The 24,334-nt window shown below is 36.6% G+C and overlaps 1 protein-coding gene across 1 annotated transcript in view; it reads left to right on the top strand.

Annotated features, from left to right (window-relative positions):
• NEK10 (NIMA related kinase 10) overlaps positions 1–24,334 on the top strand; it is a 107,277-nt gene that overhangs the window by 16,234 nt on the left and 66,709 nt on the right. The window contains exons 14-22 of the mRNA XM_074849564.1: positions 835–912; positions 3,777–3,841; positions 5,223–5,325; positions 5,443–5,571; positions 6,752–6,889; positions 8,259–8,304; positions 8,926–9,047; positions 9,242–9,344; positions 19,149–19,224. Coding sequence (XP_074705665.1) covers positions 835–912; positions 3,777–3,841; positions 5,223–5,325; positions 5,443–5,571; positions 6,752–6,889; positions 8,259–8,304; positions 8,926–9,047; positions 9,242–9,344; positions 19,149–19,224 — 860 coding nt within the window. The remainder of the gene's footprint in view (positions 1–834; positions 913–3,776; positions 3,842–5,222; positions 5,326–5,442; positions 5,572–6,751; positions 6,890–8,258; positions 8,305–8,925; positions 9,048–9,241; positions 9,345–19,148; positions 19,225–24,334) is intronic.

The raw sequence follows: 24,334 nt of genomic DNA, 5'->3' as shown, positions 1-24,334 counted from the left end.
AAAAGTTGCATGGTGAACCAGATGTAGGAATTCACTTAGGTTAAAAGCGGATAGTGGAAGAAGATTTGCAGCTCTTTCCCTTATGTGCTGAGAAGGTCAATCTAAGTGACCTCTAAAGGTTTATCTCATTCAGTGACAAAGAACTCTCGTTAAGGTAGTTGAGGACCAGTTCCTTCTGCTGTAGCTGCCCTCTACTTGTCCATCCTGTGTCCTTGTCTCAAGTTACAGCCTCTGTAGCAGTCTGCAGCAATTCTGGTAGCAGGCCAGAATGCATTTATGACTCAATGGCTCTACTGCACAGCCTAAAACCTTAGCTCAACTCTACCTTCACGAACAGTTTAAGAAAACACATCAGGAACTGCAGCAGAGCCTCTGCAGAGCTGTCACATGTTCCCTTCAACTCTGCTAGAGAGTAGTCTCCAACAGGGAGTGTAACTGGAAGCAGTTCTGTAACTAAATCTACCAGTGCCTATCTATCAAACCAACACAATGGATACATTTAGTTTCATGGTTACATGAAAATGGAAGCTGAAATACAGTATGGTTTTCACAAAATCCTCCTGAAGGCACAGGCATATACTCCTCACCTCTAGAGGCAGAAGCATTGCTTCATTACCTGTTTGCAAGCTCCCTTTGGGGTATCAGTTTAAATGTAACAATGATTTAATTCTTATGTACATTTAAGTCATTTGAGCTTATAATTTAGGTGCGCAGTAGGATGTTCAGAACTTGTCAATTGGTATTAGCTTCTGATTTATCTGAAGTAACTTTGGTTTTTATTTGTGGTTTCTATGCAAAGGAGTGCTATTAATATTGACCTTTCTCTGTTTCCAGGCAAATGGAATATACACAATAGCAAAACTTATTTTACCAAACAAAGAAAGGAATACTGAAAAAGCTAATTTATTACAGGTAACTCCCTTTATTTTCATTGCTCATTGAAAGCTCCAAACAGTCCATGAGAATTTTTATGATTTTAAAGTACAGTAAAAAAATCCTACTTAAAAGGGAAAAAGACCCCACCAAAACAACAAATGGCCTGGGAACTAAAAGTTAAATGGTGACTCAATTTCTGGCATAGTCTCTCTGATCTACTTTGTTTCTGGCACCTCATATAGTGTAAAGGAAGGCAAATATTTTTCTTGTGATAATCTTTCCTCCACTTTTTTCAGGCTGCTCAGCATCAGATCTTTTTAGTGCCTTGGTCTTCATTGAAACCCTCTGTAGATTTGACACTGTACTAATATCTGTTTCTTTCTGGACCATATTACTGTGGTGGTTAAATAAAGTACAGGAAAACACCACATGAAGTAGAGCAGATTTAAATGTAGGATAAATATAGAGCTAATAAGCATAATGACTCTTGGTTTTGCATGTCAATACCCCCATAAATGTACTGGTTTGAGTCAACTTAGGCTGAAAGTAGTAATTAATTATCTAGTAGCTCTTCTTCAGCCTTTGTGAAATGGTGTTGGTGTCTCTCTGAGCTATAGGAAAGTAGTGTTTTGGGGTTCAGGGATGAACACGACTGCTGCTGCTCCAGTTGCCCTTCTGTGGGTATGTGTGAGGAGGTCCTTAGCAGAGGTGAATGTGGTCAGGATCCTGCCTTTCACCTGGTCTTTGTTCTGGCATAGCCCTACACTAACATGGCTACATAGCTACTCCACTCTCTGATCAGGTAGACATGTCTGGATAGCGAGGGAAGGCATTTCCACAAAATAAAAAAAGTCATTGTAGTGTCATCTTTCTCATTGCAGTTCTTCTAGATAAGGGTTGGAGTGCAGATTCAGTGCAGTAGATACCTTTCTTCTCCAACAGGTTTTATAGTGCACTTCACTTAAATCAGCTTAAGGGTGAGATAAAAATCTTCCTGGAGAGTATATGAAACTAACATGCAGTCTAACAAACTGGAGAATATGATCAGTACAGTTGCCTCATACAACTGTATGCGCTTAATTTATGCCCACCGAGATTTTTAGATTCCAGCAGAAAGAACTCACAAGAGATACTAAGCAACTGTAGTTGGGTTAAACATGAAGCCATGTGAATTAATAATGGACTTAATGATCACATATGAAAACTAAATCTGTTTCAGACAAACAGTAAGAAGTATATTTTTTTTATGAAACCTTGTTCAGATTCTCACGCTGCTATCTGGATTGCCTTTATCATTGTTACTGCTATGCAGTACAGTTGCAGCTATTGGAATACCCTTTTTGAATTTCATAGTCATTTTTCTTAGAATTCTTGCAATGTTGGTCTGGTTTCTTTACTGCTCCATTGTCTGTGTTTTCAACGATTAAATTTTCAGCTTCCTTCTACCGTAGTACCTTAGTGATCTTAATCCATTACTTCAAGGGTGGCAGTGATATGAGTCATTTATTCTGTGTACATACCATATATAAAAATCATCATGCCTTAATTGAAGCATATCACAGATGTTAAATATTGATCTCAAAATACTAGTGTGAGAGACAAATATTATTGCCATTTAAAATATCTATTTAACTCATTATTAATCTGTTATTGTGTCCCTTCACTGATGGGCTTTCTACAGTAAGATGTATGTATAGTCTCTAAAATGAAAAACTTTCAAGGTAGCAACTATGGCCCAGCTGGTCTGAGTTATTTTGTACAGCTGAATTGTGACTGTGATTCTCAGTGGAATATTGGACACCGTGACACACCATCCTTCTCCTGTGATGGGGAGTTTACTTTGGACTAAAAAGAAATATTGTCTGTAAAAGAGACAGCTTCTTAGCAGCATTAACATACGCTCCTTTTCTGTAAAATTTCAAGTATCATGCTTCCTTCAAAAGTAGCATTTGGCCTTTATTTTCTTCATTTAATGCATTTTTATATATTGAAAAATTTGTTTTTAACATGAGATTTAACTCTGTAGTTATCACTAAGATACAGTTACCATTGTCAAAATAGGGGTTATCACACTGGACTGTGGCAGTGTTTCAGTCACTGATGCAATAAAGTGATTCTAGATTATGTTAAAGGCATTTACTATTTGCATTGTTTCAGATATCAATAACTTATTTCTGTCTGGCTTACTTTATACAGTCATCTTTGTTTGATCAGCCATATATGTGCTGTATTATTAACTCTTGATAAATGAAATTAAAGATGAGTTGCTTAAAAGCATACATATAAACCACCTGCCAGTGACTGTTTTAAAAATAAACTTTCTTCAGCAGAGATCATATCAAAACTAAGGTACATAAAGATAGAAACCTAGGTATATAAAGATCTCTGTAAATATGATGCACTTGGTATTAAGAAAAAAAAAAGTAGACCATTCTCTCTTTCTCACTTTTCTTTTTTGTCCCGTTAGAACTTACAGTGTTCCACACTGCATTTTTCAGAAAAAATGCAAAATGCTGTTTCTACTGCATCATTACAGAACAACTGATTGCATTTACCTTTTTCAACACTGGAGAAGAGAGCAGATCTCAAGTCTTGAGCTATCTGCAAAGGAGATGGTTAAGACTTAAATGTTCCTCAAGATGTGCTATAGCTATAGTCACCCACTTTTTTTTTTTTATTTTTATTTTTTTCCCCTAAATGGCCCTGCATACTTTTAAAGTACAGGAGGAACTTAATATATTTTTACTCTTTTCATTATCAGGTTAATAACGTAATCTGTCTAGGCATTTAAGTACAACGTTTACCAGTGTGTAAAATCAAGGGGAATCCTTGATGTTTATCAGTGGCTTTTCCATTTGTGTATAAATTTGTCATTAATTTAAGTATTTTTCCTGCTGTAGTGTTATGCTTTCAGAGCCCTGAGATTTCTCTTCAGTATGGAAAGAAATCGACATATCTTTAAAAGGTATGTTAACAAAATGTTTTGTGAAACTCCTTTAGGATAGCTTTCAAAAGTCGTCACTGCAATCAGAAAGACATGTGTTTTTAAATGTCATGTATTTTCAACAAGAAGAAATAGTAACAGGCAACTTCTGTCCTGTCCACAGTTATAGATAGCCATTCCTGCATTGCATTAGTGCCAGCTTATAAGATTTAGATGTTCAGTGTAGGGACTTCTATTGTATGCATGCCAGAGAACCTGGCTCTGTAGGGCCTCCTTCCTCCCCCATGAATCAATGTTTTAAATACGTTGAGGACAGATTTAATGCTGTTGGAGATAAACCATACTTTTATCCTGAACATTAGCAGATGCAAGTTACAGCCCTGGATATAGTAGCAAGTAACTGGAGCAGTAATATTTTTCTCTGAGTCCTCCATTCCTTCACATGGGAATGACTTTGCATCAATCTGGTTTACTTAGGAGTGTTGTTGAAAGGTTTGGATCAATAAGGTGAAAATATCTCTCATCAGTTACCCATTTTTGCTAGTAAGATGACAGTTTCACCAGGTTGGCTACAAAGGCCATGTAAAACCTAACAGTTTGATCTGTGGGATTAGGATAGTAGTCATACTGCCTAGGAGGTCTGCCTGTCAATAGTGTTTCTGTATGATTTTATTCTGTATCATAAATTACTAAAATTCTAAATATAACTTCTTTGTCATTTTTACTTTTAAAAAGTGGATTTTGTACTGAAAGGGCCCCAGTTTGTAATGAATGTTCATGGTTGATGTCAAGTTTTGAAAGTGATAAATCTGGACTAATTTGCTGTCTCTTGTATTTTTCCAAATGCCTTAATTTTCTGTATTTCTACTTCTGCCAGAACTTTGAAAAGAAACAAACCTTCAGTTAAGCATGTCACCAATCAAATACTGCCTACTATCTGTTAGCTTTTGCTTTTCTCAGTCCTTTTCATTTTTTAGACTAGACTTCTTGCACAAAAATTCTAAGATGTGTGTCATGATTCTTTAAATGCAGACAAATGTTAATCCTATGACTTAATGCATTACAAGAAGGAACTCAGATAAAGTGATGACAAGCATAAGATAAAGTACTGTAAGAAAAAAATAGGAAAATTACTGGAAACTCAGGAGATGCATTCACTTTAAAGAGGCTTATACTTGATTGGAGAACTGGCATTTGTATTAATAATCAATGGAGACTGAAGTCTGGTTCTTTAACTCCTATGTATGCAATGTTAGAATAGAATAGATTAGTAAAAAATAAGTGTATTATTTAGAAGTTTCTAAAGTAAGTTGTAATAATAAACATTGAAAAGTCTCTGCTGTAGATTAATAGCTACTGTGTATACTGTTACTAAAATATATCAAAATTTAAACCTTTGTAGACTTTTCCCTACTGACTTGTTTGAAATCTTCATTGATATTGGACATTATGTGCGTGATATCAGTGCTTATGAAGAGTTGGTATCAAAGCTAAATTTACTAAAGGTAAGTAAAATGCTTACTTTTAATAGCTTTAAGAAGCTGTATTCTTTGCATATTCTTTGCATAAGAAAGGCATGAAATATTTTATATTTATTTATTTGTCATTTATTTTATAACCAGGAGGATGAATTGAAGCAAATTGCTGAAAGTATTGAGAGCATGAATCAGAATAAGGCACCTACAAAACATATAGGCAATTATGCAATTTTGGAGCACCTTGGCAGTGGAGCTTTTGGAAACGTATATAAGGTAAACTTCCCTTTTGGTATTAATTTACAGGTTTGAGGGGAGGCTTCATGAAGAGGGTCTAATACCTATTTTAAGGCATTACTGTCCTTTGAATTTCAGTAGGGAAATGCAGATGTGAAGAGGTCTTCATGGATCTGGGCTTGTTGTTAGGATTTACTGTGGTTTTGTTTGTCCCCTCTTATATTTGTAAGATTGACCAGTGTATCTCATAGATTTCCTACTTTTACTTTCTTTTTATTCCTTTCCACAAACAGCATTTCTGCCTATTGCAAAGGCTAACAAATCTGTATAAAACCACAGAAATTCAAGCATGTTTTATCTGAAAAGCAACACCGGGCACAGATACTGTTACTTCAAACAAAGATAATGTTACTTCAAATGCTATGGCAAGTTCAAGTGTGCTACTATAACCTGTATCGTGGGACTACAGTTCTTTTGGCTAATCACATCATACACAGAAAAAGCTATGACTGTAACTTTTGTGAGACAGGTTTGGACTCTGATAACAAATCTGGTAGCCATAATAACATCCTTTCAATCCCCATCTGTCGTGGTTTAACCCCAGCCAGCAACTAAGCACCAGACAGCCGCTTGCTCACTCCCCCCCAGTGGGATGGGGGAGAGAATCGTAATGGTAAAAGTGAGAAAACTTGTTGGTTGAGATAAAGACAGTTTAATAGGTAAAGCAGAAGCCACACACACAAGCAAAGCAAAACAGGGAATTCATTCAGCACTTCCCATCAGCAGGCAGGTGTTCAGCCATCTCCAGGATAGTGGGGCTCCATCACGTGTAACAGTTACTTGGGAAGACAAACACCATCACTCTGAACATTTCCCCCTTCCTCCTTCTTCCCCCGGCTTTTTATTACTGAGCATGACATTATATGGTATGGAATATCCCTTTGGTCACCTGGGGTCTGTCCCAGTTGTGTCCCCTCCCAACTTCTTGCGCAGTTGGGCAGAGAGGCAGAAAAGGCCGTGACTCTGTGTATGCACTGCTCAGCAATATTGAAAATATCCTTGCATTATCAACACTAATTGATAAATAATTGCATTATTTTTCAGCACAAATCCAAAACATAGCCTCATACTAGTTACTATGAAGAAAATTAACTCTATCCCAGCCAAAATCAGCACACCATCCTATATTAATTTTAGAAGGACATTATCTTTTTCATAGGTTAGAAAACATAATGGACAAAATCTCCTGGCAATGAAAGAAGTCAATTTACACAATCCAGCATTTGGAAAGGACAAAAAAGACAGAGACAGCAGTGTAAAGACCATTGTCTCTGAATTAACCATCATCAAAGAGCAGGTATGTCTTGTGGACTCTAGTTTCATGTATGGGCATTCTGTTGTTAGCATTATTAGCTGTGGGTTCTTATATGGAAAGCTGCCTGGCAGAAAAGGACCTGGGAGTGTTGGTCGACAGCCACCTGACTATGAGCCGGCTGTGTGCCCAGGTGACCAAGGTAGCTAATAGCGTCCTGGCTTGTATGAGAAATAGCGTGGCCAGCAGGACTAGGGAAGTCATCATCCCCCTGCACTCAGCACTGGTGAGGCCGCACCTCGAACACTGCGTTCAGTTTTGGGCCCCTCACTACAAGAAAGACATTGAGGTGCTGGAGTGTGTCCAAAGAAGAGCAACGAAGCTGGTGAAGGGTCTAGAGCACAAGTCTTATGGGGAGCAGCTGAGGGAACTGGGGTTGTTTAGTCTGGAGAAAAGGAGGCTCAGGGGAGACCTTATCACTCTTTACAACTACCTGAAAGGAGGTTGTAGCGAGGTGAGTGTTGGTCTCTTCTCCCAAGTAACAAGTGATAGGACAAGAGGAAATTGCCTCAAGTTGCACTAGGGGAGGTTTAGATTGGATATTAGGAAACATTTCTTCACTGAAAGGGTTGTCAAGCATTGGAACAGGCTGCCCAGGGAAGTGGTTGAGTCACCATCCCTGGAGGTACTTAAAAGACGTGTAGATGTAGCACTTAGGGACATGGTTTAGTGGTGGACTTGGCAGTGCTAGGTTAACAGTTGGACTGGATGATCTCATGATCTCTAAATGATTCTATGATTCTATATAGCAGGACTTCCAGCTGCTGTTACTATTTTTGCCTGATCAGTACAATATTGGCCCCTTTTACCTGAATGCTGTCAGTATTGAAAACCTTCTTACCATAGTGTTAGCAGCAGTGCAAATACTTGTTACTAAAGATTCTTACTGTTGGCAGTATTTGAACTTTTTTCAGGCATTCTATAAGTTAAAGTTGTGATGGAACAAAGACTCATCAGTTTTCTATTTAATGAATTCTTGCGTTTAAAATACAGCGAGAAGATAGTCTTTTTTGTAACTGAAAATTAAAAACTCAGCCTGATCATTACCGTTCTTAAACTAAGCAAGCCAATACTTTGATGCAGGCATAATTGCCCATCTTCAAACTTTTTACTCTCTTTCAGTTATTAAGGGGAGAATGGGTAAGAATCATGCTGTATTTTCTTCCTGGCTGCTCTAGTAATGTGCAACACTCCTCTGTGTTTGGGGTAGCAGTGAAGGTCTACTGCACTGCAGTTCATAAGGAAGTTTGTGGAATCCTTGTGGAACCTTTCCTTCCAATGTGTAGCTAAACATTATAAATACTGTGCCATCAATTTAACTGTTCAAACATCTACATTTCTTTCCTCATTGTAGCTTTATCATCCAAATGTTGTACGTTATTACAGAACCTTCTTGGAAAGTAAGTATAAATGCAGAGACTTACCACCACATAATGAAGAAATAGAAATATTTAATAAAACCATTTACAACTTGGAAGGAGTACATCAAATTTGAGCAGCAAATGGTAATATTTTCTTCAAGAACTGCTACAGTTCAGACAGGCTTATATTTCTTTAAAATTGAAAAAAATGGTGAGAGATAATATTTGTATTTATTTACCTATCAGTAAAACTAGATGCAATATAAACATATAGAAAGCATCATTCTCATACTATAGAGTTAAAGATACAAAATTTACAACAGGAATGCTAAGTAGGGAAAAAAGCTGTAGTGAGCAGTAGAATGGATGATATAGATTGCTCAGCCATATTATCTTAATTTTCTTTCTTATAGAGTTAGTTACATGCATCTGCCCGCTGAATGATTATCAGGCTGTGAATTCCTTGTAGTTGCTGTGATATAAGTTGAGGAAAAAATGGAATAACAATGAGTTATAATTAAAATGTATTTGTCTGTACAAATAAATTTTTAAAAAGTAAAAAATAACATCTTTTAAAATATACTTTAATCTCAAATACTCTATTTTCAAATCCCTTCTGTAAATATGTAATGTTCTATTAATTCACTGTCTCTTTTGTAGACGACAGATTGTACATAGTCATGGAGCTCATAGAAGGAGTGCCACTGGGAGAACACTTTCACTCGTTGAAGGAAAAGCAACAACAGTTTACAGAAGAAAGAATATGGCATATATTCATCCAAGTAAGGGCCTCATTTTTTTTTTTTTTTTGTTACCGGACATTTCCTGCATGTAATTAGTAGCACCATTTATGTTTTTTAGGCTAATAAATGACAAAGTAATGGTTTTTATATAAGGCACTAATATCAGATATGAATTTAATTTTATGCGCTTGTAGTTAAGAATCTTTGTAAGACTCTCTCCGTTTGTTTTTAAGCTTTGTCTAGCTCTTCGTTATTTGCACAAAGAGAAAATGATTGTTCATCGAGATCTCACTCCAAACAATGTCATGCTGGGGGATAAAGACAAAGTTACGATTAGTAAGTAGAACTACTTTACCTGAAGAGAATTTCCCATGATGTATGTGAGTAGAATTTCTTTACTGAAATGGAGGAGATGATTTAGCCCTAAAAAATTAAGCTATAGTTATGCTTCAAGGCCTGTTTTTATTTAAATCAGCAAGAATATTGAGATAACCAGATTAGATAACAAGTGCTAATGAACATACGAAGTACAACCGCCATCTGTTCTACTCCAGTTTTACCATGCAATTGTTTAATATCCATCAGTTGTTCCCAGTGGTCAGCTGCAGTGAGGTGTTATTTGTCTAAGCCTGTAGTAGTGAATATTCTTGATGTATGTTTCTATAATCTTCACAGTGTGGAAGAAGGAGCCTAGGCAGCTTTCAGGACAGGCCTTGAAAGTAGTGTGAACAGTACAAAGTATGACGAAGTTTTACTCTGAGTGAATTAGTACAACTGGGTACACACAGCGAGCCTTATAGGCAATTCAGATACTGTAGTTTTTAAAGTTCTCAAAGAACTACTGCATGCTTTCTTACTGCTTGTGCCACAGAACTAAATAAACAATTTGAATACTGCAGAATTGTTGTGAAAATTGTTGAGGCCGCACCTCAATTACTGTGTTCAGTTTTGGGCCCCTCACTACAAAAAGGACATTGAATTACTCGAGCGTGTCCAGAGAAGGACAACGAAGCTGGTCAAGGGTCTGGAGCACATGTCGTACGAGGAGCAACTGAGGGAACTGGGGTTGTTTAGTCTGGAGAAGAGGAGGCTGAGGGGAGACCTCATTGCCCTCTAGAACTACCTGAAAGGATGTTGCAGAGAGCTGGGGATGAGTCTCTTTAACCAAGTGATAGAACAAGAGGTAATGGCCTCAGGTTGCGCCACGGAAGGTTTAGACCAGATATTAGGAATCATTTCTTTACAGAACGGGTTGTTAGGCATTGGGATGGGCTGCCCAGGGAGGTGGTGGAGCCCCCATCCCTGGAGGTGTTTGAGATGGGTTGACTTAGAGCTGAGGGATATGGTGTAGTTGGGAACTGTTAATATTGGACAGATGGTTGGGCTGGATGATCTTCAAGGTCTTTTCCAACCTAGACAATTCTGTGATTCTGTGAAAAGTCTTTATGCAAAAATCAATCTTTCTTCTTTAAGAATAGCAGGGAAGTGTAGACATGCACACACCCAACCACAAAACACTCAGCTATATATTTAGTTACTGTTGTTATGTAGTAAATACTTACACCTGATGATATACATACTTAAATTAATTCATTATTAAATTGTATGTGCTAAGAACCTCTGATTCTTAGTAATTATACAGTTTTGAAAGAAGGTAATTTAATGGAGCATTTGTCCCTGTGTGATGAAAATAAATATTCAGAATATTATTTTCAATATCATGTAGTTGTATTTTATATCAACATACTGCCACAGAGGGGCACTCTTGTCTTGATTTAACATGTTTGCCTTATCTGTGGTCCAATCTAGATAGAAAGACATGCAAATGTACTTTCAAATGTAAGATCAAAATTGCCCTTGAAAAGCATTCATATTTCTGTCAAAGATTTACAGGAGTTGAGGAAAATGGGAAGAACTGAAACTTATTTTGACCATTTCTACAGTGATTGATTCAAAACTATTGCAATATTTAAACAAACACCTACTTTATTTAGTACTTTAATTAGTACCAGCGTACACTGAATTTTCAGAGGGAGCTGAAGACCTTTTATCTATTACTTCTGAATTTTACTGAGCCTTGTTGTTTTAGAACCTTAATAAAATTAAGAATAATTTACTTACTTTCCAATAATAGTAAATGTGTACTGTATTGGTGCATGCTGTGGTATTGTGCCTAACTCATACAGTCCGTGTATGCCAAAGACTGGAGCATTTGTGATCTTGATAATTATATCTCACAGTATTTGTGGATAAGTGCACTATACATTTGAGAATTTCAAGTGGTTCTAGATGAAAGTTAATATAAAATGTCAGAAGAAGGTGGAAGTGTATGCTCAAATATTGAGAAATCTTCTATCTGCCTTTGCAGTGAATTTAACCTATCAGCTTTTACAAAAGAAGGTCTGCTCTAACACCTACTCAGAACTGTAGTTCTGTGTTTACAAGCTGCACAATCATCCTAAAGACAGAGATTTTCTGGAGTCTTACAAATCTCGAAACTGTCCAAAACTTGTCTTGACCTACCTAGAGTAATATTGCTGTGGACTACCTGTGAAGCACTGTTTTGTGACTGTGTAATGAAGATATAGCCTCCAATGGTCCAAATTATTTTGCTTCATAAAAGAAGCTTGTATAGCTTATCATACTGCTCTTTTTTTCTTTTCCTCAATCAGTCCTTCTGGAAATAGGAACTCTTGTTAATCTTTTGCTATGAGAATCTGCAGGCTGACAATGTAACAAAGGCAGCTTATTCCTTTGTATCTAGCATTCTTCAAATATGTTGTCTTTAGAGAGGTGCCTTAGTTTTAAACTCTCATGGTAGATTTTGATTTAAAAAAAAAAAAAAAAAAAATAAAGTGAGCAATAGATTGGACCAAAGTGCTTCTATAGGCTAAGACTTGCATTCTGTACTGTGCATGGCTATGCAGCAGCCCCAACAATGAACTGCTTTAAGAAAGTTCTGGGACCCACAGGTAGGCGTTTCTCACCACGTATGTGAGAACTGAACCACTTGCATTTCAAATCCCATGAAGACTTCTCATGCAGTTTCTGGATTTACGTTGGTTGAAAAGGAAAGGAGTGCATAGTGTGGGAGACATTCCCACCTTGCTGTCAGCACAGAAAAAAATAAACCTGCTATAGAATTATGCTTGCTTGCCCTGAATTCATGGAGAAATGTTCTACAGGTGGCCCTTGTAGAACAATGCCAGCAGAACTTGGTAGTCAGGGACCTATGGTGAAAGGTGGCCAAAAACTAGAATTCATACAGGCAGAGAACTCTGCAACCAGCCTCACACAATGCAAGATTAAGCTATGAGGGGCCTTTTCTAGATATGGTTTCTGAATATCTCTGAACATCATCCCGAAGCAATAGTGGGAAGAATTTTTGAATCTGTATAGTCACACTGTACTTTCTTTTTCTTAAATATTGAGTGAGATTAGACACTACCCTTATCCAAGACCTTTGTTTATTGTTTTGTTTTTAAATTTATGCAATATACAAATGAAAATCCTAAACCCAGGAGGTGCTTCATTCTAATCTGAAGATTATATAACTTCCTTTGTGGTTCCCATGACATCTTTTACACATGTCAATTAAATCTGAATTATCCCAACCATTTTCAGGCTCTTTTAAGTTGTGTGCTGTTGCAAATGGGAACAGACATTTAGAATCTGATCCTAGACAGGCTAGTGGTGATATAAGATCTCTGTTTCTGACTGTAGAGAACTTTAAGCATGCTGTTGTTATGTAGTGTGTGGAACTGCCCAGCCCACTCATTTGTTCTGTTTCATCTCTGACATAAATTTGATAGGAAGGGGGCCATAGCTACCATCTCTTATGTTGGTACAGCATTTAATCATAATTGGTTGAGGTACAAATGCCACGAAAATATAAATATTAAATCATGTAAACCTACAATTTCATAAAACATCTCATTCTAAATTGGTAGAAAAGTGGTACTGAAACTGTATGTGTCTGGTCTGGTTGAATGTCGGATTTATAATTTCTGACACAAAAAAAAAGAAGTAGAATTTTAGGCACAGCCTGAATGAAAGTCATTTTGCATAGGGCTTTAGAGATTCATTGAACCAATATTATCTGTGGCTCTCAGTTTAATTTGCCCAGCCTTTTTATACAAGACATTGAGAAGTTACAGTTTTATGAATTGAAAATGTGTATCTGCTTTTATTGCAGCCATATTTTACTGCAGCTGTATTTTGTTTCTAGCACAGCATATTTCTGTCTAGAACTCCATAGCTGCATGTTTGTAGGACAAAACAGAAGACTCTGTAGATCACCACTTTTCCATAGTGTCATCTAGTTGCAGCAAGGTTTAGATCTTGATGGTCAAAGAGGGCCATGTGGAATCAGTTTGACACCTTTCAGGTCAAGAAAATCAAGAATTGTGAAGGGTTTAATTCGCTCTTTCAGATGGCATGCTCTGTTTAATGTTTAGTACACATGATGCAATGGCAGCAGAAAGGATCTGTATGGAACTGCAACCTAGGATTATATAGCAGCAGAAAACTAGTTTTGAGACAACTCATCTGTCTGATATACTTCTAATCATAGCAGGCAGCCATGAACTGTCAGAACAGTGAAGCAAATGAGACTTGAAAAGTTCAAATAGTTTCTGGATGCTGGAAGAAAGCTACCTGTTAATTTTGTAATTCAGGTTACTTGCTTGTTGAGTGCACTTTTAAAAAGACCTGTTGGCTCTTGATTCTGTGCTATGCCTGGAGAAGCAGTGGCCACGAGATGAAGTGGATATAACTAGTGTCTGTTGTGTATTAGTCACTACTTTCCAGAGTCACTTGGTTCAGTGCTAGTTTTTTTGCAGATTATATGGTTCATTTAACCAGTCTTCATTGTCAGAATTGCTACCCTTCTTACTAAGATTCAAGGAAATGCTTGTAGTAATTAATTTTCAAAGCTTCCATAATAGGCTGAGTGGAATTTTCCACTTGTTTACATTCACACTGTAAATCAAACATTCTGGACACTATTGGTGGATTAACAGCACAATTGCATCTCTTTCTACAAATCTCAGTTCTAGATGTGGATCAATGCTATTGTTCTTAGTGCAGAAGTTACAAGCGTCACAAAACTGACAGTAGACTGAGTTTACGAAGCATTGATATTAGCACACAGAAAGGAGAATAATAGGATAGCTAGAAGGTGCATTTGGGAATGATGAGAAATTCTGTTCCCATTCTAGTGATGAAAAAGAGTAGAACAAGTTTGTACTGTTGTTGATTATCTTGATTTTAGGATATGCTTTTAAGGAAAATAAAATTAAAGTTATATTTTTATCTTCCACATCACTGTAACTCACTAAGTTGCTAACAAACTTTTTTGATTACAGTTGCAAACTTGCTGAAGAGAAGCAAAGTGATTTTCTCTCATCCTGAGCCTTTCAGGGTAGAAGGAGAAACTGTTCAGTGGGGGACACAGTGAAAATCTGACCTGAGTAGGTCTGAAGTTCACATGTGTGGTGATATGATTCATCCTCCTTTTTGCTTTGCTTTTGCTCTTTGTGTGCATATTTTAGGAAAAATTAATGGCATTTTCAAAAAGGGTTCAAATATAAATTAAGGTAACAAACGTGGAAATATGAGATTGGTGTTGTTAAAGATGTAGTATCTGGAAAATTTTCCTCTTGTTTTTATTATAGAAGATCATTCTAGTAGGTGAAATCTTTGGGAAATAAAATGATAAAAGAAAAAGCAAATTCTGTCAATAAAAAGAGAAAAAGCATTGTAGGTACCTAAAATACTCATATAAAGAGACTGCTAAAATATAGAAAGTTCTTGTAATTCAGCTATTATGAAAGCTGAAGAGATCATTCAGTAGGAGGTTAAGATACTAGTCAAGTCAGCCTACTCATTTTTTCATAGTTCTCTCTTCCCTTCATACCCTCTTCCCTGGCCTGTTAATGTTTTCTGAAACGGTCTTACTTCATTATCACTTACTCTGCTGCCCTAAACACAATATAAACAAGTGAAAACAAGTGAAGAAGGGCATTTCAGAATTTTAAAGGATTATGACTGCATCATTTTGTGTTAATATTTCTTCCTATTTGAGGACTGTCTTGCATGGTTGTTTGACTATTTTTTTAATGAATTTAAAAAAAACCCTTAAAGTTTAGTTTTCTATATTCCTGATATACAGAGAAAAAAAACCCTCAAGACTTAATGTTTACAATCACAGTACAAATTCTAATGAAGTATAGTAATACTGTCTAGTCACAGTTTATAAAGATCCATTTAATGGTGAAACTGCGTTAGTTTTTTATTGTCTTTGAACAGACTTAAAAATAATCTTCTTCTTCAATGAAGGATGCCAAGCTTCCAACCATTAGAGGAATTAGCTGTAAAGAAGTAACGTCAGTTGAGGTTACAGAGTGGACAAAGCACCAGAAAATATTACCATGGAAATTTTATTTTAGAAAACTTGTTTGCTAGATTGGTGTACCTGCCATTCCCCTTAGTTTACAAACTCTCATGTATTAGGATGGTACAATAAGTTGTAGTGGTGATATGCATGTAATTCACATGAACTTGAAAAAATTAAAGTGGTGTTTAAAACCGGAAAAAGTGTCATTTTTCCAAAATTATATACTCAGATGAAAACAACCATTATTTTGCAGCAACAGACAACTCTTTTTTTTTTGGGGCGGGGGGGTGTGGGGGTGTGTGGTGCGGGGCAGGTAGATGGATCTTTCCACTGGTGCCATTAAAGCTCCAAGACTGTTTCCTCATGGAAATGCGTCATCCACTAGCATTTTGGTTTTTCTTCAGCTATACTACAAAATAATCATGGTTTCTTTTCTTTTGGATCCAGAAGGGATAATTTTTACTTTTCAGGAAGGTGGGATAATATAACAATCAAAATGAGGGTTTTGTTATTTTTGAGGGATGAGGGAGTTGCCTCTCTAATGCCAGTTTTGTTCCTGCATTGCAAGACTACAGAGGGCAGCAAGTGGTAGACAGTTCAATGATTTTAGGACTGAAATATCAGGTCTGGGACTAGCTTAAAGCGGCACAAAACTTGCCTAGAAAAAGGTTGAGTTAAACTCATCAAGACACAAGGGCCAGATGAGCTGGTTTACAGAGACAGTACAAGAGAGGGGCAGGACTGGTCTTTTTATGGCAGAGGGTTGCTAGCTCATCTTTCCCGTAGAATCCTGATCTGAATCACTAAGATGGGTTTATCCAACCCCTCTGGGTGGACTGATGCAGCATGCATTTCTGCATCCTGATGCTGGTGGTGGCTGGATGGCCTGCCTGTCTGCTCCCTTCCTCCTGTTTTGTGCTGTCTTTTTGCTTTTGCTCTTACCAACCTTTGTTTTGATTCATCTAATTTACTGGTTTACAAAGCTGTCCCTGGGCTTCTGACTATGATTCTCTAAGGGCTTTTCTTTTCCATTTTTCTCTGGCCATCTTTATTCTACTGATATTTATCATGATATTGTCAGCACTGATACAGTTCCTTCTAGCACGTACTCACAACACTTGTGTTAACTGGCAGGTTGCTTTTTTGTGTAAGTGACAATGGAAGTGTAGGAAAATATTTGGAAGCTGTAAGTTTTGTATTTCATTCTGAAATTGGTGAGATTTGTGATCAGATGCATTTGCATTCACACAGATATTTGTGAATTGGTTAGGTCTAGCTTCTAAGGAAGGGCCCATTCCTGTACTTAAGAGCTATGTCTTAATGCTTGGTGTACCACTGAATGAATCAACTGTAGTGAATCGAGATGGTTCAGGAAGAATACTTTCTTTAATAAGTCTGATTTTGAATTTCAGAAGTGGCCAATAAGATCATAACATAAGAACTGCAAAATCAGATGAAAGATTTATGTAGGTCTTTCTCTGTGCCAAAAGCTGACACTTGAGTAAAGTTCTTAAGAAGTTGAGCAAGTATTGAGTTATCTTTCTCTCACAATTCCATTCCAGCTTCTAAAGACACACTGCTGTGGTGCGAAGCTGTTTCAGGAAATTGCCAAATACAAATATTTCCAATGGGTCCTCATTAATCAAGCCTCACTTCAAAGCTGGAACAATGAATACCAATTATTAGGGGTCATCTTTATATTTGGTCGTATCTTCATTTAAGGGTATGGGAGGCAAGCCTCTCACAGTTCTCAGAAATTCTTTCATTTGTTTGTTAGTGATTGTAGCAGCTTCTGGCATCAAATACCAAATGAATCCTGGAGTATTAAAAGTTGTAGATCAATTTATAAGCTGCAGACATATGCCTAAATAAATTAAAAGAAGCAATTTCACTAGTTCAATGCAGTTCAACCTTTGCCAGTTCCTTTTCATTTAATACTGTGTTATGGTCTTAAAAAAGCTAAGAAAAAGCATTTCTGTTTAATGTAAAGGTGATTGTCCTGTGCTCTACATTCCTTAGCTCTGGCAGTGCCAGTAGTGTGTAGGAGCTTCTTGCTAGTGTCAAGACAGTTTAGCAGAATTTGGAAAAAGTTACTGACTGTGAAACAGGTTTTTTTCCCCTCCACTTCTGAGGACCTGAGCTTAAAAGGAAGAGAATATATTTACTCCATCTGGATGATTTTTCCCTTGCTTTCTTTTTCCCAGATAATCACTAATGTTGTATTAAAATAGTCTACTTCCAGAACCAAGACGTCCAGCTCTCCTCTTTCCTTTCCTAAATCTTTCAAGCACCAGGAACTGAATTTATTGATGTAACGTATTAATACTCTTCAACGTATTGATACTCTTCATAGAATATTATGTGAAGGTTTTCTAAGGAGGGAATTTAGAATGATTCACCCCAATTAATTCAGGGAAGTATAGTATCAACATTGCAAAAACTTCTGGTCCTTTTGGGATTAATATTCCCTGGAGTGAACTGCCTAAGACTGTCTTAACTCAAGGGCAAAAGGGAGGCTTCTCAGTCATCCTGTTAATTTAGCATTCTTTCTACTTACATTTTCCAAGCACTGCAGAGCTAGTCTGTCTTTGTACATTTTGTTCAAAGAAAAATGATTTGTGGCCTGGGTACCTAGATTTGGCTTTCTTATCAAAGGCCCTTTCTGAATAAGAGATCTACTCCTTTTCAGAGCCTTGAGGTTCATGCTGAGCAAGAGCCAACAGAAACTAATTTTTCTTACCTGTGTTTCTTCAGATCTGCAGCTTTTTTTGATGAGTAGCAACATTTTGAACTAAAATGTTAATGAACTATCTCACTGTAAAAACAATTGGAATAGGAATGCTATGGGCTCTGTCCAAGTAGAACAGGAGCCTTAAAATATTTTAAACAATATTATTTACCACACAAATCTTCCCAATTCTGAAGTAGTATTACAACACAAAATTTATTAACAGACTTTAAAAAGTACAATGATTTTTCTCTTGCTCTCTGTGCTTGGATTTAAGAAAGTGCAATGTATCTTAGATGCATTGTTGCATTCAGGCAGCAGTAGAGTACTGAATTGAAAAAATGAACTGTTTGCATGGAATTTAGATTAAAAAGATAATCTCTAAAGACTGGGTGTGACAATTTTGTGAAATTGTCACCTGATAATTACATGAAAGGCAGTTATATTAAGATGATTGCATGATCATCTAAATCTACAGCTTTTGTCACAAGGTAAGGCTAAGATTCACCGTCACTTCTTACCAAATGCAATCTTTGAACATGAACTATTCCGATATTAGACCCCTCCCGTACTTCTTTGAAATTAAATTTCCGAGAAAGTCCGCCCTTCCCAGCTATTATAATTTGAAGGAAATTGAAATAATTGCTAATTTCATTACATTATTTTTTCCATTACTTTGGGCATTAGATCACTGCTTATTAGATACTTAGCATTGTCGTGCAGTTTATTGGAATATATTAATAGAAACCTGAAACTGGTCATGTAGTTTGGATTGGAAGCATCGGAAGTGTGTTTATAATACTTTTAAAGCTGGCAGGCCTAATTCAGACATAAGTTGTTGATTAATGTGGAGATAGGAAGATAGTATGGTCCAGTACTGGGAAATATAAAAGACAAAAAAACCCCCAAACCTCCCTTACACCCCCCTGCAACTTTTCAGCTGTTGTGAACCAGCACTGATTGTCATGCAAAGAGGTTGGTTATAGACATCTGAATCTTTTTTTCTTTATTCTAGCTGACTTTGGTCTTGCAAAGCAAAAGCAAGAAAACAGCAAACTTGCATCAGTAGTGGGAACCATTCTATACTCATGGTAAGTACTCCTGCTTACAACATTCAGTCCAGTGACTACCATCTTCATGGTTACTTTTTTGGAGCAGACAGGCAATTTACAATGGAGTAAGGAACAAGGTGAAAGTTACCTACCCACAGATACTCTGCAGTAGTTAGTTGCCTGCCTATTTTACTGTTGCCTATTCTTGCACATGTGATTACTGTGTGTTAAATTGGTGCAAAATGAAGTAACTGTGGTTGCGTAGTAACTTATTCATCTATCTATATCCTTATAGATAAAGAAATGTGGTTTCAAGTTATAAAAAAATATATGTAAACAATGTAAATTAATTTTAATGTCTTTTAGAATCATAGAATCATTTAAATTGGAAAAGACCTTTAAGATCATCAAGTCCAGCCGTTAACCTAACACTGCCAAGTCCACCACTAAACCATGTCCCTAAGTGCCACATCTACACCTCTTTTAAATAACTCCAGGGATGGTGACTCAACCACTTCCCTGGGCAGCCTGTTCCAGTGCTTGACAACCCTTTCAGTGAGGAAATGTTTCCTAATATCCAATCTAAACCTCCCCTGGCACAACTTGAGGCAATTTCATCTTGTCCTATCACTTGTTACTTGGGAGAAGAGACCCACCTCACTACAATGTTCTTTCAGGTAGTTGTAGAGAGAGATAAGGTCTCCCCTGAGCCTCCTTTTCTCCAGACTAAACAACCCCAGTTCCCTCAGCCGCTCCTCATAAGAATTGTGCTCTAGGCCCTTCACCAGCTTCATTGCCTTTTGTAATTGTGGCTTCGATGTTCAGTTAAATTGTACGTGTGGACAGCTTACCTTCTGAAAAATATTTGAAATTGGTGCTAGTGGATTTGTTTTGGATCAGTAGGCATTTGGTTTTAATAATTGAACAGAAAAAATATTTTCTGAAATCTGAAATTTGCAATGGTGGAAAAGCATGGCACACATTGTTTACAATTTAAGCTTAGTAAATGCATAAATGACTGCTCTAAAATTTTGCCTTAAACAATACATTATTCCATCTGCTGAATGAGCTGCAGTTTCCTTTGGCATCCTATTTGTGAGCAAGCCAAAGTGAGGAACCATATTGTGTTAAACTGTAGTACTAATATAGCTACCTAAGTTCCTAGATTACGACTGACTTGTGTTTTGTTTTCTCAAGAGCATGGAATAGAAAGCATTTCCAGTCCAAAAGGTTCCCCTCAATATGTAAACAGTGTATGTAATTGAGAGTATTATATGCATGTCAGAGTGTCTCCAACAAAAGTAGTTGTGGGCAGGACGGAGTATTGGTTTCTTGTATTGCATGATATATAAATAACAAACTTGTCTTTTAATTGAGGTTACTGTATTGGAAACAAAAGGGAGCACATGTAATCTGTTTAAAAATCTAAATTGCAGAAAGCACAATCTCAGTATTCATCTAATAGTAGTTGATGTATTCTGGGCTTGCCATTTAAGATGAGAATTTCTGTTGATTGAAATGCTAACATCAGAAATCAATTAAGGAATTGCCAATCTGTGCCACAGTTCTGGATCTCTCTCTTCATTTGTAAAATTACTAGTTAAATTTTTCCTACCCTAACTACTGCTTTATTAAGGAAATATGGTTACAGTATGTTCAGCTGAAACCTTGCAGATCCAAATATTCTCCATTCTTGCATAGGCTTGTTCCAGCTTTGCAACTCTTTTTTGCATACAGCTGCTGTTCCCTCTCTTCAGAATCTCTCTGTTGCTTCTACTCAGTGTTCAGCTTTCTAAGGTCAGAAGTTGGTTTTCTTCTTTTAGAGACTTTCTGGTGCTCTTGTTCCTGCTGCTATACATTGCCAGTTCTAGCTCCCATAAATAAAGTGAAGTCGATTTGGCATCGGGAATAGAAAAAGAAAACTACAATGAATGACACACAAACAAAGGATGTTGGACAGCATGCAGTCTATAATATTGTTTTCTGGTTTTGTCAGAAGTTTTAATTTACAAAATACCTGTCAATATGGAGAAAAATCTAACAGAACATTTTATCCTAAGTAAAACTGGAAGTGGTTTCTTCCTAAATGTCTTCTAAGAGCACTGCACTGGTTGGGGCACTAACAGTATCTTTCTCAGAAGTTTACAGGCATTTTCGATGTCAGTTTTCTTTTCTGCTGTGGTGACCACATGTGATGACCTGCCAGAATGTTTGGCTTGCGTGCTTGTAATAAGTAATCAAATGTTCCAAACTATTGGGGGAGCTTCTGGTGGCTCTTCTGAAATAAGAGGGAGAGTCAAGAACTCAGGCGTTCAGCAGTTGAATATAATTCATGTTGCCATTTTTGAAATTGTTACTTGTGATTTCTTAGTGCCAGAATGATAATAATTGACACTTAATCCCTAGAAATTGCTAAATCCTAAAATGGCTTCAAGAATGAGTCCTTGTAATGTGTTAAATATTCAAGTCTCATACCTTGAAGACTGATGCTTATGCTGCTTCTTAGTGAGCAAAAGTAAGGTGATTGCAAAGCTGCAATTTGAGTGATGCACAATCTGTGAGTGATAGTTTGGGTAGTTAAGTGTAGTAAGAGTTTGGTGTAACTAGTTATGTGCCATCTTTTTCAGCTCCTTTGAAATAATTGATTTGGTTTTTTTCAGTTATAACTGGGCAGAGCAGCTGTTAATGGGAAGTTATTGTGTTCTTTTAAACAACAGTTACAGCTAAACTGTCTGCAAGTTAGATCAGTCTTTAGAAGTGTCAGGTTCCAAACCATACCTCGGTGGCCCTCAGGGTCACTGAGTTGTAGTTTTCTTATCCTATCTACATTCACTTCCTTTTTTTTTTTTTTTTTTTTTTCTTTCTGTTAGATTCTGTTGCTGATGTCTTTGGGTCTTTTCACATTTTATAGGAAATTTTTATTTGAGAGTAGTGTTCTGTAGCTTTAAATAGTTTTTTTTTTTTTTAAATGTTTGTTTATACCACATTTATTATTATTCTCATACACTTTCTTTGTACATGGAAGTTCACATCAGATCTAGGACTTTGGCAGTTCTTTTTCTACTTTTTTGTGTAGCCTATTTGGATGTAGGCATGAGGATAAAAAGTCACTTACATGTTGCAGTCTCTTACTAAGTGGTCTTTAGGGACATTACTTGTCAGTTCTGCTCCACAGGCAAAATCATGGAAGCAGTGGTCCTTGCCTGTCTGCTGTCAGAAAAGAGAACAAGGATACAGTACTGATGTAATTGTATTTAAAATGTATGCTTGAGTAATATTTAAAATGATAGGCTAAAGCATTAAAGTCTTTCCAATGTCATAATAATTTAAGAATGTTAAAAAGACTTTGCAAACAGCTGAATGCACTGGATGCCACCTTCAAGGTACTCGACTAGTACCGTGTGTGACAGTGGGCTTTTTGATATGGAAACCTGTTCTCAGGGAATGAGATGAAATGATTGAGTATTTTAACACGAGTATGAAGCAGAAGTCAGAGCCTATAGACTTAATTGGTTCTTTGACTAGATTTTTTTCTGTTTGTTTTTTTTTGTGTGATTTAAGTAGATGTGAAGTGCTATAAAATAATCAAAATATTGGGAATGCATATCTACCAAGAGCAGCAATATTAGTTCCTGCACAAAAAAAAAAAAAAAGGAAAGGAGGAAGAGAAAGAGCTGTGAGACAGCATTGTCATTTTAGAGTGGCAGAAATTGTTTTCTTCTGAATTGACAAGATAATAGTTCTGGGTAGTTTGAGATGCAACCCACCCTTCTTGGAGCACACAATACAGAAACAAAACGATAAATTTCAAAAGTAGTGTCTGTTGCTTATTGTTTAAATTTGGTTGTGCAATGTTATGCAGAGTGGTTCAGATAAAAACATATCACTATATGTACCAAACATGTTTGTATTTGGAGTTGACTGAATCAATTTGCTAATGCAATTTTTCAAAAATTGTGTCATCATAGAATAACAGCAGGCACTGTTTTATGTTTAGAGAGGGGCTTATATAATTATGCTTTGTAATTGTGATGGTTCTTAATTCTATTTCATACTAGGTTTTATTCTACCATTATACTCATTAAATTCCTTTTAATTGGTTATGTCCTTGAATTAAAAAATCCAGTAATGTGTATGTTTAGAATTACACTTAATACATTAAAAATTGAGGAAAAGACTGCTTTAGGGAATTCGTATTGAATTCTAAAGTCTTTTTCCAGCTCATAAGTCACCAGAAACAATCTGGTCCAAGTTAGTGGTAACAGAGTCTTTATTATCCTGCTGTCTCAAAGGTTTTTCCGAAAGAGATGCAGCAAATTGTACATGGTTATAGAGAATGATGTTTCCTTTCATGTATACCTGCCATTTCTTTGTTTCACAAAAAGGATTGTAATTTATGAAGACGATATGTCAAGAACAGATCAAGAGATACAAGTAAAAGTCAGCCGAGTCATGGTTGTGATAAGTGCTTTTGTAGTCACATCTGTATACAGAAATTTTAGAAAAACTCTGGGAAATGAAGTAAACTTTGAGATTGGGATGAGATAGAGAATTCCATCATAATTCCTTGAGAACTTGACTGATCTTGAAAAGCTGTTGGGAAACTGTGAAGAAGAGCAGACCCTCCCCAGGTATCATTAAGAAGTAGGTGAGAATGTTCCACGTTAGTTGGAGAACTAACTTGATATTTCTGAAATATAATTGTTCTAAAATACTGGAAAACTCATACACAGAACAATGGTATGTAAGATTTGGCTTTTTGTTCTAAAGTTGAAGTGTTTTCTCTTTGTGGTGTTTTGAGGAAGCTCTCATTTTAGTCGTAATTAGAGGTACTATTTTACTTGTGTCCCTCATCTATGCTGTGGAGGAGAAAATATTCCTTGATCTTAGTTTCTGTTTATGGACTACACAGTCAGTCGACATACTGTGTTATGTTACCCAAATTTCTTTTCTAGTACTGGTCACTGCTTCTATTCATAACCATATCTTGTGAGAGCATACATCAATATTGTGATATGATTTAATGCAGAGATCTTCAGTAGCTGTTTTCTTCTCCTTGCTTATTCTAGTGTCATGATAATATTTTCACTTATTTAAAGCATTTTTGTGTTTGGAAGGATAATTTAAGATGAGGGCCTGTGTTATACTT

Source organism: Strix aluco, chromosome 1 (assembly GCF_031877795.1).
Source record: "Strix aluco isolate bStrAlu1 chromosome 1, bStrAlu1.hap1, whole genome shotgun sequence".
Lineage (NCBI taxonomy): Eukaryota > Metazoa > Chordata > Aves > Strigiformes > Strigidae > Strix > Strix aluco.
The sequence above is the reverse complement of the archived record's forward strand: the minus strand, read 5'-3'. Positions and strand labels throughout refer to the sequence as shown.